General features: G+C 31.9%; 2 protein-coding genes across 2 annotated transcripts; both read left to right on the forward strand.

The window, feature by feature from the left end:
- Nucleotides 1–2,903: 2,903 nt before the first annotated feature.
- Nucleotides 2,904–7,175, forward strand: LOC100815135 (abscisic acid 8'-hydroxylase CYP707A1). The gene is made up of 9 exons (XM_003550291.5): nucleotides 2,904–3,248; nucleotides 3,511–3,835; nucleotides 4,084–4,233; nucleotides 4,545–4,793; nucleotides 4,918–5,004; nucleotides 5,383–5,461; nucleotides 5,660–5,766; nucleotides 5,934–6,052; nucleotides 6,831–7,175. The coding sequence occupies exons 1-9, from the start codon at nucleotides 2,926–2,928 to the stop codon at nucleotides 6,928–6,930; spliced, it is 1,539 nt and encodes a 512-aa protein (XP_003550339.2). The 5' UTR covers nucleotides 2,904–2,925; the 3' UTR covers nucleotides 6,931–7,175.
- Nucleotides 7,176–11,304: 4,129 nt separating this feature from the next.
- LOC100500120 (uncharacterized) lies at nucleotides 11,305–13,972 on the forward strand. The gene is given in 4 exon segments (NM_001250163.2): nucleotides 11,305–11,519; nucleotides 11,605–11,665; nucleotides 13,466–13,568; nucleotides 13,670–13,972. Coding segments are annotated over 4 exon segments (378 nt in total). The 5' UTR covers nucleotides 11,305–11,387; the 3' UTR covers nucleotides 13,752–13,972.
- The last annotated feature ends 696 nt before the right edge of the window (nucleotides 13,973–14,668 follow it).

Consider the following 14,668-nt stretch of genomic DNA (forward strand, 5'->3'; position numbering starts at 1 on the left):
TGATTTTTGTTCACGCACCGTTCTCTCTCTCTCTGTTTGCATCAACTTAGTAGAGTCTCACATATTGAAGTCTTCCTTTGACATTTATCATGGAACCTTCCATGTTTTGGCTTCAGGTAAGTGATCCAATTTACTTTCATTCTATGGTCCATTAGCCCAGGAGGTACAATTTTGAAAAATGAATAATTTTAAAGCTTCCATATTACGTCTTTTATTAAAAATTTGTTTTCAAAATCTTACAGGTATCTATAATATATTTATATGTTCGTTAATTGCTCCACTACTCATTTTTTTTCTCAAACATCATGTAATACATTATTGAAATAGAGAAAATATAGTAGTCTCTTTTACTCATATATAAATAAAAATAATTAATTTTACAATAATTAAGAAAATTAGTTGATATCCTTTAATTTTATTAATTTCAAGTAAAAAAATAAGATTATTTTTAAAATTTCCTTGATTGGCACTTGCTTTCAAGAATTAAAAAAAAGTCTTTAAAAATAATTAAAATTAAATGAATTATATTTTAAGAATGATAATATTAAATAAAACAAAATTAATTAGATTTATTTATATTGAAGTCTAATATATAAGATTACCTTTTTGTTTACATACCAGTCGAGAGAGAATAATATAGTCACTAAAGCAATATTTCATTTGTTCCAAAATAAGTGATATTTTTGGTTATTTTACGCAAACAAAAAAAGCTAAGAAATCAATAAAAGAGAATAATAATATTTCAAACTAACATTATTAATATTACATTGAAAAGTTAAAGTAACACTTATTAGGGGTATTGATTAGTGAAAAAAATTAATATTATATTAAAAAACAAACATAATTATTTTAGGATATTATTATGGGATAATTTTTTTTTTCAAATACAATACTTATTTTATAACAGAGTGGATATTTATTATTGAATGAAATTTATGAAAAAATTATTCTCACTTTAACCCGTCCCACTAATGATTATTTTTAATATATTTTAATTAATAACATAAAATATTGAAAAAAAAAAGCATGTTAACAATCCTCTTTTCAAAATTAGTTTTGAATGCTAATGAGAGAAGAATTAACTCAAGGATTCTAGAGACTAGAGATTGTAATTTGTTGTCCACAAGCAAAATGATAAAGGGTCTAATCTAGACATGATAATGGGATGAGACGGATACAATTATTGTCTATCCGGTCCCTTACTTCCTCGACTTCCCAACATATTCACATACCCGTAGTCGGTATCCGACGAGTTTAAGTTTATTGTCCAATCCCCGTACCCGTCGGGTATTGAGTATTCCCGATCCCGTCCCATATTCAAATTAGAAAAAATATTTTTTTAAAAAAATATTAAAAATTTAATTTTAGAAAAAATAAATTGATTGTTAAACATTTATTTTTAACTACTTATATATCAATAAATTTATTATAGCGCGTGTGTCTACAAAAATAATTAAGAAAATAATATTAAATTATGTAAAAATTCTAAAATAAAATTAACTAGTAATAAAAATTTTATGTCATTTAATTAAATTATGCAAAAATTCTAAAGATTTTAAGTGGTGGGACGAGTTCGGGTTCGGGACGGATCTAGTAATCTCATACTGTATCCATACCCAACTTTTGATTATCGAAAAAAATTCAAACCCATACCCGATCAATTTGGATATTACCCATCAAGGTCAGAACAAATTCCGACAGGTACCACATATTCATGTTTTCTCGTCATGTTTAGTCTAAACTGTGTTATTAAGTTTCTACCTAACTTGTGCGAATTTCAGGCTTTGACATTGGGAAGACCATTAATAATGCTGAAGAATTTGGACTCTACCTCATTTGGGGCAAAAACAAAACTCTCCGATAACAAGTTTATGGGCAAAGAGACACCCTCAAAGATAAAAGCATTCTATTCCAAACACACACCAGTGAACTGTGTAAACTGCACACTGCCAAATTAGAGGAACACATCTAAATAACAATAAGTGATTCAGATATAAATAAAAATAGTCTCAAATCTTTTCCAAACAGTTCAAGTCTATAGGTTAATTGACCTTTGACAGGCCATCAAGTTAAATCATTGAGACAGCTCAAGCCTATAGGTTAATTGACCCATGGAAGGCCATCAAGTTAAATCATTGAGATATATATGAATGTCATGCAGCTTATATTAATATTATTTGAATTGCAAGTGTTATTAATCCAAACCAGTTGACATTAAATTGTTGAGTTGAAATGCTCATAGTACCAAACCTAAATTTCTAATATCTTTCCGGAGCAGAGACTTGAAAGAAGGCATGAAGGAAAAAGATTCAGGAAAGAATTGACATTGTGACTTTGTGAGTTAGAAAAGCATTTAGGAGAAGGAGAACTTTCCATGTGGGTTGATTGCCCGAAAAACTAGAAAATCTGCCCTTTTAAAATTAGTTTTAGAATATTATGAGAAAACATTCAAGAAATCTTGATCTTAATCAACAAATTAAAGTTTGACATTACTTATTTAAGAACTAAATAATAATTTTACTAAAAGCATAACTGTTTCACACCTCAATTCAATATTGAAATTAAATTTTAAAAACATTATTCCCACCATTTGATAATTTTTTTATAAATAAAATAGAACTCAATCTTCATTGCCTAATAATAGCCTCAAGCCATAGGTTGTCCTATTCTTGACGAACTTTAGCAACACATTCTCCAAACATTTATTTTAACATACATTTTATTGTGATCCATGTTAGATATATCTAAAAGATTTATGTTAACTGCAGAGGGTTTAACACACATTTGTCTCACTTCTTATTTAATAAAGTTCACTCCTTACTTGTTAGGCCCCACATGAACTTGAGGGATCAGAATGTGCTCTTATTGTGTTTTCTCTTTCAATTATTCTATATAAGGTTGCTTCTCCCCCCTTGATGACTCCAAATGAGCAGAGCTAAAAAATATGCTGCAATTCTTATTTTTATTTTCATTTTCATTTTTTGTTTTTTAAGAAAAAAGGCTAACCTTCTGACTTTCCAAAGAACTGAGTCTAGTAATACACCAATGGATGGAATTTTCGCTTACACCATTCTCATTTTGCTTACCATATTTTCATTTATGTTCTTACCAAAACCAAACAGAAGAAGACCTCAGAACCAGACACTTGCAAAGCTCCCTCCAGGCTCAATGGGGTGGCCGTACATAGGAGAAACCCTTCAACTCTATTCCCAAGACCCAAATGCCTACTTTTCCACCAAACATAAAAGGTTGTTTAATGTTTACTATGCTACTTACACTTCACTCATGTATATATTATATTATAGTATATTATATTAGCTCATCCTCAATCAAATTGCATGAAAAGCGTGTTCCAGATTTGATTTTTCACGTTTCGGATATGATTTTAAGAAGTTAATGGTTATAGTTTTCACGTGAATTCTTACTTCTGAGTGTGTTTGAAAACACGCTAGAAGTTGCGAATGTAATTAGTAATTTACCTACAAAACATTATGTTATGTTTGATTTTAGGTATGGCGAAATATTCAAGACCAACATCTTGGGTTGCCCCTGTGTGATGCTGACAAGCCCTGAGGCTGCACGCTTTGTGCTAGTGACTCAAGCTCACTTGTTCAGACCAACATACCCGAAAAGCAAGGAGCGTTTGATTGGTCCTTTTGCTCTGTTTTTCCACCAAGGTGAATACCACACACGTTTGAGGAAGCTTGTTCAGAGGTCACTGTCTCTAGAAGCACTTCGCGACTTGGTGCCTCATATTGAAGCCTTAGCCTTATCTGCCATGAACTCTTGGGGTGGTGATGGCCAAGTCATTAACACATTTAAGGAAATGAAAATGGTAGGTTTAATTTTTGATGAAACATAATATATGTGTGTGTATGTGTATATAGCTTTTATATTAAATTTTAATTCATTGAAACTGGACCAATGATGGGATGGATTATTATATTACTATTTATATTCAAGCACTCGTGGGTCTCGCATTTCTGGCATTTGTTTATGTAAATATTTTACTATAAAGTGTGTCACGGTGTAATGAGGGTCAATAATTTAAGTGGTCCTCCACCCTTGAATGCTTGCTTGCAGTTTTCTTTTGAAGTTGGAATCCTCACAATTTTTGGCTATCTAGAGCCGCGTTTGAGGGAGGAGCTGAAGAAGAATTACCGGATTGTGGACAATGGTTACAATTCCTTTCCAACGTGCATCCCGGGAACACAATACCAAAAGGCACTATTGGTAAGTAATACTAAAATTCTCTTCAACAAATTCATGCCTTAGTGTATTGTGCTTAAAAAAGATTTTTAAAATTGGTCCGAGACTGATTTTAGCCGCAATATCAAGGTTTTTAGACTTTTTGCGACTCCGTCGTGGCCGAAACTAAAGCCGCATCGGTCTCATTTGTCTGCAATTTCTTGTGATGTCAAAAATTGCGACAAAATCGTGACAATGACCATGGCCGCAATTTAAAGCCTCGTCTTAATTTTTTGGATTGAATGGAATGGAAGTATGAAAAACTGTTCACACACACATGGATATGTTCTTTGTAGGCTAGAAGGAGACTTGGCAAGATTATAGGTGACATAATTTGTGAGAGGAAGGAGAAGAAGTTGCTTGAAAGGGATCTATTGAGCTGCTTATTGAATTGGAAAGGTGAAGGGGGAGAAGTGTTATCTGATTACCAAATTGCAGATAACATTATTGGGGTGCTTTTTGCTGCTCAGGACACCACAGCTAGTGCCATGACATGGGTTGTAAAGTACCTGCATGATGAACCCAAACTTCTGGAGTCTGTAAAGGTGTGAAATATGATCCACAAAGGGAACTTTAACTTGAGGTTTATCTTTATTGTAAGAAAAAAGGGGGTGTTGAGATTTTTTATGTTGGCAATGACTATAATTTGTGGTAATGCTGGCTTTGCAGGCTGAGCAGAAGGCAATTCACAAGTCTAATGAAGGTAACCTACCACTGAGTTGGGATCAGACTAGAAACATGCGAATTACTCACAAGGTACGAGGTTAATGCAGTGTTTCAATGTCACATCTAACTAAACAAATTTAGATCTTATAAGGGTACACAGTATAATATGTCTATGTTTTGATAAATTTCTTCATAAACATTAAAAAAAGAAAATAAAAGAAAAACAAATTGAGTTCTTTCTTTTTTTAAGTTAGAATCAAGTTATATACTTTAATTTTTATAGAATTTCTCTCATCTATCTACTTGTCCAAAAATTGAAATGCATAAGTTAATTTTAATTGTTCCAACAAAATAAAATAATAAAAGAACAGATGTTATGGGTCTCTGTTGATTCTAGTGATTTAAGCAAACAGTTAAATGTGAGTTTGTTGCAAGTGACTTATAATGGCAAACTGTGGACTTGGTCAGGTTGTGTTAGAGAGTTTGAGAATGGCAAGCATCATATCATTCCCTTTCAGAGAAGCAATAGCTGATGTGGAATACAAGGGTAAGAAGAATATTTACTATATTTGCAAGACTTGAACATTATTCAAAATAGGACTTTTCTTGGGTCAAAAACTTCATGCAAATTTAGTGACAATTATTATGAGCTCTGGTGCTAAAAACTATACTACCAAAGTGAAAACATTGGTTTTAAAATTTGTGGTGCCATCTAAATAAATTACTCACAAGAATTTTGAAACAGGATTCCTAATACCAAAAGGGTGGAAAGCGATGCCTCTGTTCAGAAATATTCACCACAATCCAGAATATTTTCCAGAGCCTCAGAAGTTCAACCCTTCAAGGTTTGAGGTATGAACAAATGAACAGTCTATGGGTGAAAAAAAAAATAGTCATGATAATGCATGGATAAGGCTAATTCCCTCTCTAATGAATCTAATAATTCTGTACGGTAAAAGACACTTCATCATATTCAAACAGACGAATAATTATTTTAGTTTTGTTGTTTGTTCACATAGGTTGCACCAAAGCCCAATACTTTCATGCCATTTGGTAGTGGAGTACATGCCTGCCCCGGCAATGAGCTTGCTAAGCTGGAGACACTGATTATGATCCATCATTTGGTCACCAAGTTTCGGTATTGCTACTTAATTAACAGAAAAGGGCTTTTTCTTCGAATACTAACGAATGTCCTTAGTGTGATTAAGGAATTAATTTCTTTATTAGAATACATAAGATTACGTTATTCATATTTTTTTTTTGTTTTAGTATATTTTACAAAGAAATACTTTTTAAACTAATGTCTACTTGTTACTAATACTATTTTCTTTTTTACTAGAACCAAAGAAAAAGAGAAGTATGAACGAATTGTACATTAACACCGAGGAGACAGCTTAAAAGCATCTATAGTACATGAGTGGTTTAAAGAAGTATAATGACTAAGGGCCCATCTAGATAATAACCAAAATCAATTTCAATTTCAAACACCGCTAAATATATTTTTATATAAAATCTTCGACTAAATGTGTGTTTAAATACACGTGTCTCTAGAAATTTTCACATCAATTTGAAGAATTACACAAAAGGTATGACAATTTGTAGCTTCTGCTTGGATGATGTGGATCAAGTTATGCCTAAAGTAGAATCAAACAAGCATTAAGACTAATTAATTTGCACACGCGTCCTAATTGCGTTCGATGGTTAGAAATTAATTCTACCAAAGTTTTTTTTTAAAAAAAAAAAAAACAAAGGACACTGAGTATGTTAGTAACACCAAGGAGACAGCCTAAAAGCATCTAAAACTTAGAGAAAGTTAGAAAAGGTAGATCTTAGGTGAGAAATAGAAAGGATTCTGGTGATGCTAGTACATGTGTCATATGTGAATTACTGAAAGGTTTTTGTGTTGGTGTGCACAGGTGGGAAGTGGTAGGATCCAAGTGTGGGATTCAATATGGCCCATTCCCCTTGCCACTGAATGGACTCCCAGCTAGATGTTGGAGAGAATCTACCAGCTAGAAAAGCAGCATGGGAAGAAAACGCATGATATCATATAGCTGAGAAGCAATCCACTTTCCAAAGTCACAAAAAAATAATTATCTTTTTCTTTTCTATGTTGACTCTGTAATTTTTACTTTTTATTTTTCCATGGTGGGGGCACTTCAATATTTACCCCTCTATCCTTAATCCTTTTCTACCCCTGAAAGAAAGAAGCAACAGGGGTGTGGTGCTTTATTTTTCACTTCAATCATTAGTTTCAATTATCTTTTTGAGTCAAGAACTTTCTCGCTCTTTCTCTAAGTGTGTGTTACATTACATATAGTAAAGTTGTGTGCGTGTAATTAAAATCGAAATTGACAGCAATAGTGCAGCGAATTCGTAACATGTTTGAATTCAATTATATATCACTGTTTGAGAAAGAAAACAGAAAGTACCAAGAACACTCACATTCACATATCTTCATTCATGACACATGAGTGATTCATGTACATAGTAGATTAGTAGGGCATGTACATTGTATGTGTTTTAACTACAGAACAAGTAACTAACATGTAACATAATCTGGCTTTGGCTTCATTCAACCTTCCAGCGTGTTCATCATTCATGTGGTAGATAGATGTTGCAAGAATGCCACGTATAGGTGGAGTGGTGGTTGGTCCAGTGATTACTGATTATTCAAGATGTTTCTTGTCGAGGGTCATTTCCCGGTTAATATCAGGGACCCTTATACTAGAAATGAACTCTCTCTTGACATTTCCATTTTCCCTTGATAATAGTGTCATGTATTTCTATTTTCAAATGATAATACATGCAACGGGAGAGTTAAATAAACATAATACCAATGTAGTGTATATGGTCCTTAAGCACACGGGTCAGTAGATCAATCTTTAGGTCAATGTATATGGAATAACATCTATTAGGAAACACATAATATGATTGATAGATAATTGTGATCTTGAAGTACGCGGTCAGCAGATGAATCTTCATGTTTGTCGGTGTACATGGAATAACTTCTATTATGAGTCAATCCCTTTAAATAAATTTCAACGTACTAAGAGATTAGCCTCTGACTCTCGATTTGGAAATAACATGAGTTCACTACAAAAAACACAAATAGATTAAACAAGGCTATTTTTATCTTTTTATTTATTTATTTATTTTCACATAACTTTTACATGTACACAAGTCATGTGAAACACACACTTAATTGGAGTACTATTGTTGTTCAAGGACCCTGCCAGGACTTAGCTACATGAGCTTGTTTATAGCCTTATAAACCCCTCTTAATGTCTCTTCTGGCAATGCTTTGATATTTTTTCTCAATGGGGACCACAGTCCTCTTCTAACTTTGTAATGAGTTATGACTTGTGAGGACCACTCTCCCAAATAATGGGGGGACCTCAGCCTGACCTTGTCCCTGAACATTGCTTGTTTCCTTGACTCAGGCTTTGATGTTCTGAAGATGAAATATTGTCTCCTATTCTTTTTCATTTCGGTGATGCATATAATTTTCTTCTTTTTTCTAATTTTTGGTTCCAAATAGGAGAAATTGAACCTCCACTTATTATTATTGAGTGACCAACCAAATGCTAGGTGAGAGGAATTTGCTGATTAATTTAGCACTCGAGAACAATCACCCTCCTCATCATATGATGCATTAAAACAGAAACTCGATCAAGACCTACTAGGTGTCTTGTATTCCATGGAGTATGATAGATGGGACTATTCACTATTGACTGCTGCACCATAGTTTATGAATTAAGATGGTCCCATGGTCACACCATGCATGTTCTAACTAATCAGTGGTAAGGGGGTTACATAATTCTTTATTAAGCAGAAAGTACCCATTTTTAGAGATCGACATCCATGCTTTTGGTGACCATTTGTTTAGTATGACTCCCGATCGCATTATTTTCATGTATTATATTCCCATATTTATTTCAGGGTTATAAATTTTTTTATACTAATCTTGATTTTTATGAATAAAAAAATATTATCATACCTTTATCTATTTTTTTGACATACGTATATGACAGATGAATTTGAGTTAAACACAGAATTTTTACTAACGGGGATCCTTAGACCAATAATTGCTACTGTGCATGCAAGTGTTATTCGTTTGCTTTGACATGGAATCTTCGTTAATCATTAAGGATACATTTAGACATAAGGGTGTGTTTGTATTCAATTCCCGTTGAACTGGGTTGAACATGAATCCAATATAAGAGGGTTCAATGTGTCTTGGGAAATTTAATTTGTGGAAAACACTAAGACATTTCTTTCATCAAATAATTCCTCCAGATCTTCAGGTAATACGAATTTTTTTGATAGAAATTGAGATTTTTAATAATTAATATTAAAATTGGTTAAAGATTGCTTATGTGAAAACAAATAGCTGTAACCTAATGCTCACTTTTTTGCACATTAGTCATGATTGCATTTTTGCTTACCCCAATCAAGGACTTTTATAACTTTTGTATTTAAGTTTTTGCTATAATACTTTATTTGTGACTTTGTGTACATACTGAAATATATTAAATCAAACTTTTGCTCCTTTCTCCTTTCGTCTATGTTTTTTTATTTATTTATTTATTGATATTATAGGGTTTTTGAAGGAGAGAAAAAGAATCAGTGTCTAATTGTGAGAGAAAAACTAGTAAGAATCCCCCTCAAAAAACTTTGAAACATATTGACATTCACATTTTTTTACCTCCACTTCTTATATTTAAAGGGAAGAAGTCTCATTTATTGGTTACGATAATCATGACCTATCTAAAAGCTCAAAGTTTATGAAATATAGTAAATAATGGAAGCAACTCACCTCTTCTACCGAACGACCCAAAGATCAAATAAGGAATCTCAATGATGAAGTGGCAAAGGAAGTTTGAGTACTTGCCATTATATAGGTAGGTTATGTTGTGCAAGACAATTAAGTTATATTTTAATTTTTTTTATTAGATGAAAAACTTATTTAATTATTTAGTAAGTAAGTTTTTTTTTTAGTTTTTATTTATTTTTTTAAAACACAATTTAAAGTAAATATTTTTTAAAATGTTAATTTCTTTTTTTAAATTTTATTTTATTTTTATCCTTGATATATTTATTAATTTTCTTATTTTCCTTTTAAAATAAATCATAATATTATGTTTTTGTCATTTTATATATAGTTAAATAACTAATTTTATCGAATATTTTTAATATAATAAGTTAATTTTTCAGTTTTCAATTATCAACTAATTTTTCAATTAATTTTATCAAATATAATCTTAATATCTTGAATCTTGAGACTAAAAAAGAAAAAAAGAAGTTAGAGATAAGTTGAAGGAGGAGTTCTAATGGATTGAAAGAATTAAAAAAAGAATGCAAGTTATGAATAAATAATTTGAATTATAATAAGATTGATTTTAAATTGAGATGAATAAATAATTAAAAGAAATAAACATATAAATAATAAAAAAAAAGAATGACAATTTAAGATGTTTGCATCAGAGATAACTCAAGCAGTTTTATTCTTGCTAAATCCTCTTAGATGTTCCCATTCTTACCTGTTTTTGAAGGCGAAGCTTATGGTCTGCTCCAACCCCTCCTTTAGGTGGAAGAATTAGACATCTCAGACGTTATCTTTGAATCTGTTTGCAAAATCATTGTCGACAAGATAAGCGATCCAAAGCCAGGTTACTCCGAAGTTAACTCCACCCTTAAAGGTTGTTGTTGCATTCTTTTTCACAATCTAGACTTTTGTGTTAAATTTGTTAAAAGACAAATTGCTCATATTCTTGGTAGGACAACCACAAATAATGCTAGTTCTAGTTTATATTATGTTACACCCCATTGTGTTTCTGATTTCATTCTCCATGAAATAATGAGTTACTGTAAAAAGAGAAAGATGTTTGAGATATGTTTCTATTATTTATGAGAATGATGTGCATAAAATGTACCTCCTTATAATAATAACAATAGATAGTGTTGAGAATTTCAAACTAAGAAAGTGAAGAGAGTAAGAATTTTTAATTTAGAGTAAAAAAATAAAATAATATATATTAACACAGATCATTGTTTACTAATATTTCAGTTTATAATTAAAAATATTGAATAAAAAACTATACTTTAGTCTATGCATATCTTTGACTCCAGTTAGTAACCCATGTTCTTCTATGTCAATGAGAAAGGAGAAGCCATATAAAACACATACTAGTCTGTTTTAAAACAGAGTATGGGTCTGATCTGATCCACATTGAGACGCGTGCGGCAGATGGGCCTGAACCCAATCTTATCCTATTCTCACAAGCATTAAATACATCACTCTTCTAATCAAACGCTTTCAATGCACAAAACTGTAACGTGACGAAACAGAGGGATTATAAAAAGAGAAGTTACTCGATAGTTCAAATCAGAAGATGGTTCCTGTCACACCAACTCAATAACAGATCAAACCAAACCCAAACTGTTAGGTTTCCTTTGTTTGGTGTGAAGCCATGGCTGATTCTTCTTCCAACCTGAAATCCGACGCGATAATGGAGCAGATGAAGCAACACCTCGCCACCGACGCTGGCAAACAAGTCACCAATAAAATTGGACTCGTTTATCAGTTTCACATTGCTCCTAAGGTAATTAGTTTTCATTATTCGTTTAACCTAATTAATTAATTACTTTATCATTATTTCGGTCTCATTGAATGAGTTGGATTTCTAGAAACTTGGATTCGACGAGGTCGTCTACACCGTTGATCTCAAGAAAGGAGAGGTCACCAAAGGTTAGCTTTGCCTTCTCACTTCTCAATTCTTTTCTCGCTCTCTCTTTTGTTTAATTTGTTCTTAGGTCTTCAATGTAAAATTGCTATCAAAGACACGCATCTCGATCTTATGAATCATGATTGATGAACCTTTTAATTCACTCTGCGACCTAAATTAAAATGCTGAATTCTGTGATAAGCAATATATTTATATGGTATTCTATGCAGGGATGATGGTGAAATTATGCATTATAGAGATAGATCAGGATTTCAAAATTTTCTCTTACTTTTTTGGTGTTTGGTTGCTGACTTGCTGTCAAATATTTTGTTATTAGTAACAACTAGCAAGAGCAGAGAAAGCTTTCATACGCGATCTTAACTTGCCGGGGAATTAAAATTACAATTAAGATAAGATTAAAATTTTATTGTAACAATTACTACTGAACTTTTATATTAACTTTTAGTTAGATCCTGATTAGATAAACTTCTACTCCACAAGTACGTGACAAGATTAGTCATGTGTGGATTAAAGTTTGCAAACTTAAAAACTCAATTTGGTATTGCTTTCAACTGAAACTGGGTTTCAGGCCAAATGTAGTGTGTTGATGTACTTTTAGAAGGTGTTTGGTAGGAGAATTTTTTTTTTTCATATTCGGGAATCATGTTTCCTGGGAATGAAGACAATTTGTTTGGTTGACCATTGAGAATTTTTAAATAAGGTTTTTAGGAATCAAAGAGTTACTTGATATTTTAACTATTAACTTTGATAATTCACCACATTAAATAATTTGATGTTTTTACTATAGTAAAACAAAAATTAAACTTGGGAAAGTATGATTCCCACCCTTCGATGGGAATACTTTTTAGGGAATGTGAACTAAAAACGATTTGCAGGAATCATAGTTTTCCAGGAATGTTTCTTAAAAATGTGTACCAAATGGCGCTTGGTTTGAGCATTTATTTTCATTTTCTGAAAATGGTTTTCATTTTCAAATTTTCAAGATTTAAAAAACATGTATCGATAAGTATTATTCTAAGGTGTCATCGCAGTTTAACTTCTTCAAAAAAGGATGAAAATGTTGATTTGTTGTTTTCAGTTTTGGGCCTGTTTTTAAAAATATTTTCAGAGAAAATGTTTTATAAATTTTTTGCAAATGTATTTTCACTCTTATTTTTTGTTTTCTTTGAGAATGAAAATAGAAAACACTCAAATGAAGTGCCACTGTTTGCCAAGTTAGGATTCTTGGGAAAGTGAAAAAAATTTCCATTCCAATAGCCATCTTAAGGGAAACCAAGCATATTACCAAAATGAGTTTACTAGAGTAACTAAACAAAAAGTTGGAAGAGTCCAAACAGCAAACCAAATGTAGCCTAAGAAAGCAAAATGAATTGAGATTTTCTCAAGCTAAAATCAACTCATACATCTCTTAATTTATTTCATATTCTTAATTTCTTCTCAAGTTAGAAGAAGGAGTTTGTTCAAACAAGACTGGGTAAATTATTGACATTAAACTTTAATTTTAATTAAGGAATAACATTAAGGATATTTGAAATACTACATTTGAATTGTCTAAGGCTAACTAAATAGCTTCTCTACACCAGCCTCTTGAACACATGATAAATGGTTTTAATCTTTTTTAATATAGGTTGTTGTTTTGGCAGCCAGAGATTAATCAACAAATTTTGCAGTTTTGCTACATTAGATGTTTCCTACAATCTTATTTCCATGATTCTACTCAATTTGGCCAATTTTATTGTGTTCTCTGACAATGCTATCGTGTCGTGTATGAGTAATGATTATTTGGGTTTGTATGTATTTAGGGTCATATGAAGGAGGAAAGCCTGATGCATCTTTTTCGTTTAAGGATGAGGACTTTGTTAAGGTTGCCTTAGGGAAGATGAATCCGCAGATTGCTTTCATGAGGTTCGACCTTTCAATGGACTTTTTTCTTCCTAAATTTCTTCTTTGTTTATGCGTTCATGTGCTGATGTGCTTGTATTTGATGTGGTGGTTAATGGATGTAGGGGTGCGATGAAGATTAAGGGAAGTTTGAGTGCTGCTCAGAAATTTACTCCGGATATCTTCCCAAAGCCTTCTAAGCTGTGAGCTGAGATTTCTGCAACTACCTGCACAAGGTTGCTAGAATTATCGTTTGGCTGCAGTCAAACAAAATAGATAGCAATCATAGTAGCATCAAAAGCTGAGGATTATAATTATATCTTTAGTTAATGCATGGATCATCATTCCTAAGGTTGTTGGTGGTTCATGATTTTAATATATCTCTGAACACTGAAGGATATTTTTAGATACTCTTCTGCAAATCTGTCATAGGTTTTTATTCTACTGTGATTGGATGTTTCAAGTTTGAAAATAGTTAGTTCATCGTGCATTATTTAGAGCTACTTTTCCATTCTTTTGTCATAAATTCTCACCGAGCCAATAATTGTGGGATGGATGTTAGGAATCGTGTTTTCTGACTAAATGCATTGTCAATATACATGAAATCGCTCTGGCTGATCAAGTTTTTTTTTTTTTATCGATAAATATTAATTGTTAATATGTTAGTTTTTGTTAATTCGACCAATGGAGATGGGTATTTTGACCAAGTAGTGGTTAAGGTTGTTGATTGTGCATACCTTTGTTATTATACATGCCATTATAGGTGTGCATGGACTGGATTTTTTCAATCCATTTAAATGGGTTGGATTTAAAATTCAAATGGATATGGATTTCAATATATGGTTTGAATTTTTTAAATCTGGCTTGAAATTGGTTTTGAACCATAAAAACTAGTTTTAAAGTCGATTCATGGTTTAAAACAGGTTTAGAATTTGATCAAGTCCAAAATCAGTTGGTTTAAAATTGAATATAAAATCGATTAAATCCAAAATTGTTATACAATCAATTTTATGCATCAAATTTCACTTTGCAGGGTAGGCATTTTTGTAGGGTGAGCATATTTTAAATGGATTGAATTTAAATTCCCATCCATGTTTTCTAAAAAAAATACTCTAAATTTGTTG

This window comes from Glycine max, chromosome 17, assembly GCF_000004515.6.
Source record: "Glycine max cultivar Williams 82 chromosome 17, Glycine_max_v4.0, whole genome shotgun sequence".
NCBI lineage: Eukaryota > Viridiplantae > Streptophyta > Magnoliopsida > Fabales > Fabaceae > Glycine > Glycine max.

Bases quoted from the DNA above. Each gene is read 5' to 3' on its own strand.
- LOC100815135 (XM_003550291.5), top strand. From the start codon at position 2,926: ATGAGCAGAGCTAAAAAATATGCTGCAATTCTTATTTTTATTTTCATT. The intron at 4,794-4,917 runs GTGTGAAATATG...CTGGCTTTGCAG, and splicing joins AACTTCTGGAGTCTGTAAAG to GCTGAGCAGAAGGCAATTCA. The intron at 5,005-5,382 runs GTACGAGGTTAA...GGACTTGGTCAG, and splicing joins ACATGCGAATTACTCACAAG to GTTGTGTTAGAGAGTTTGAG.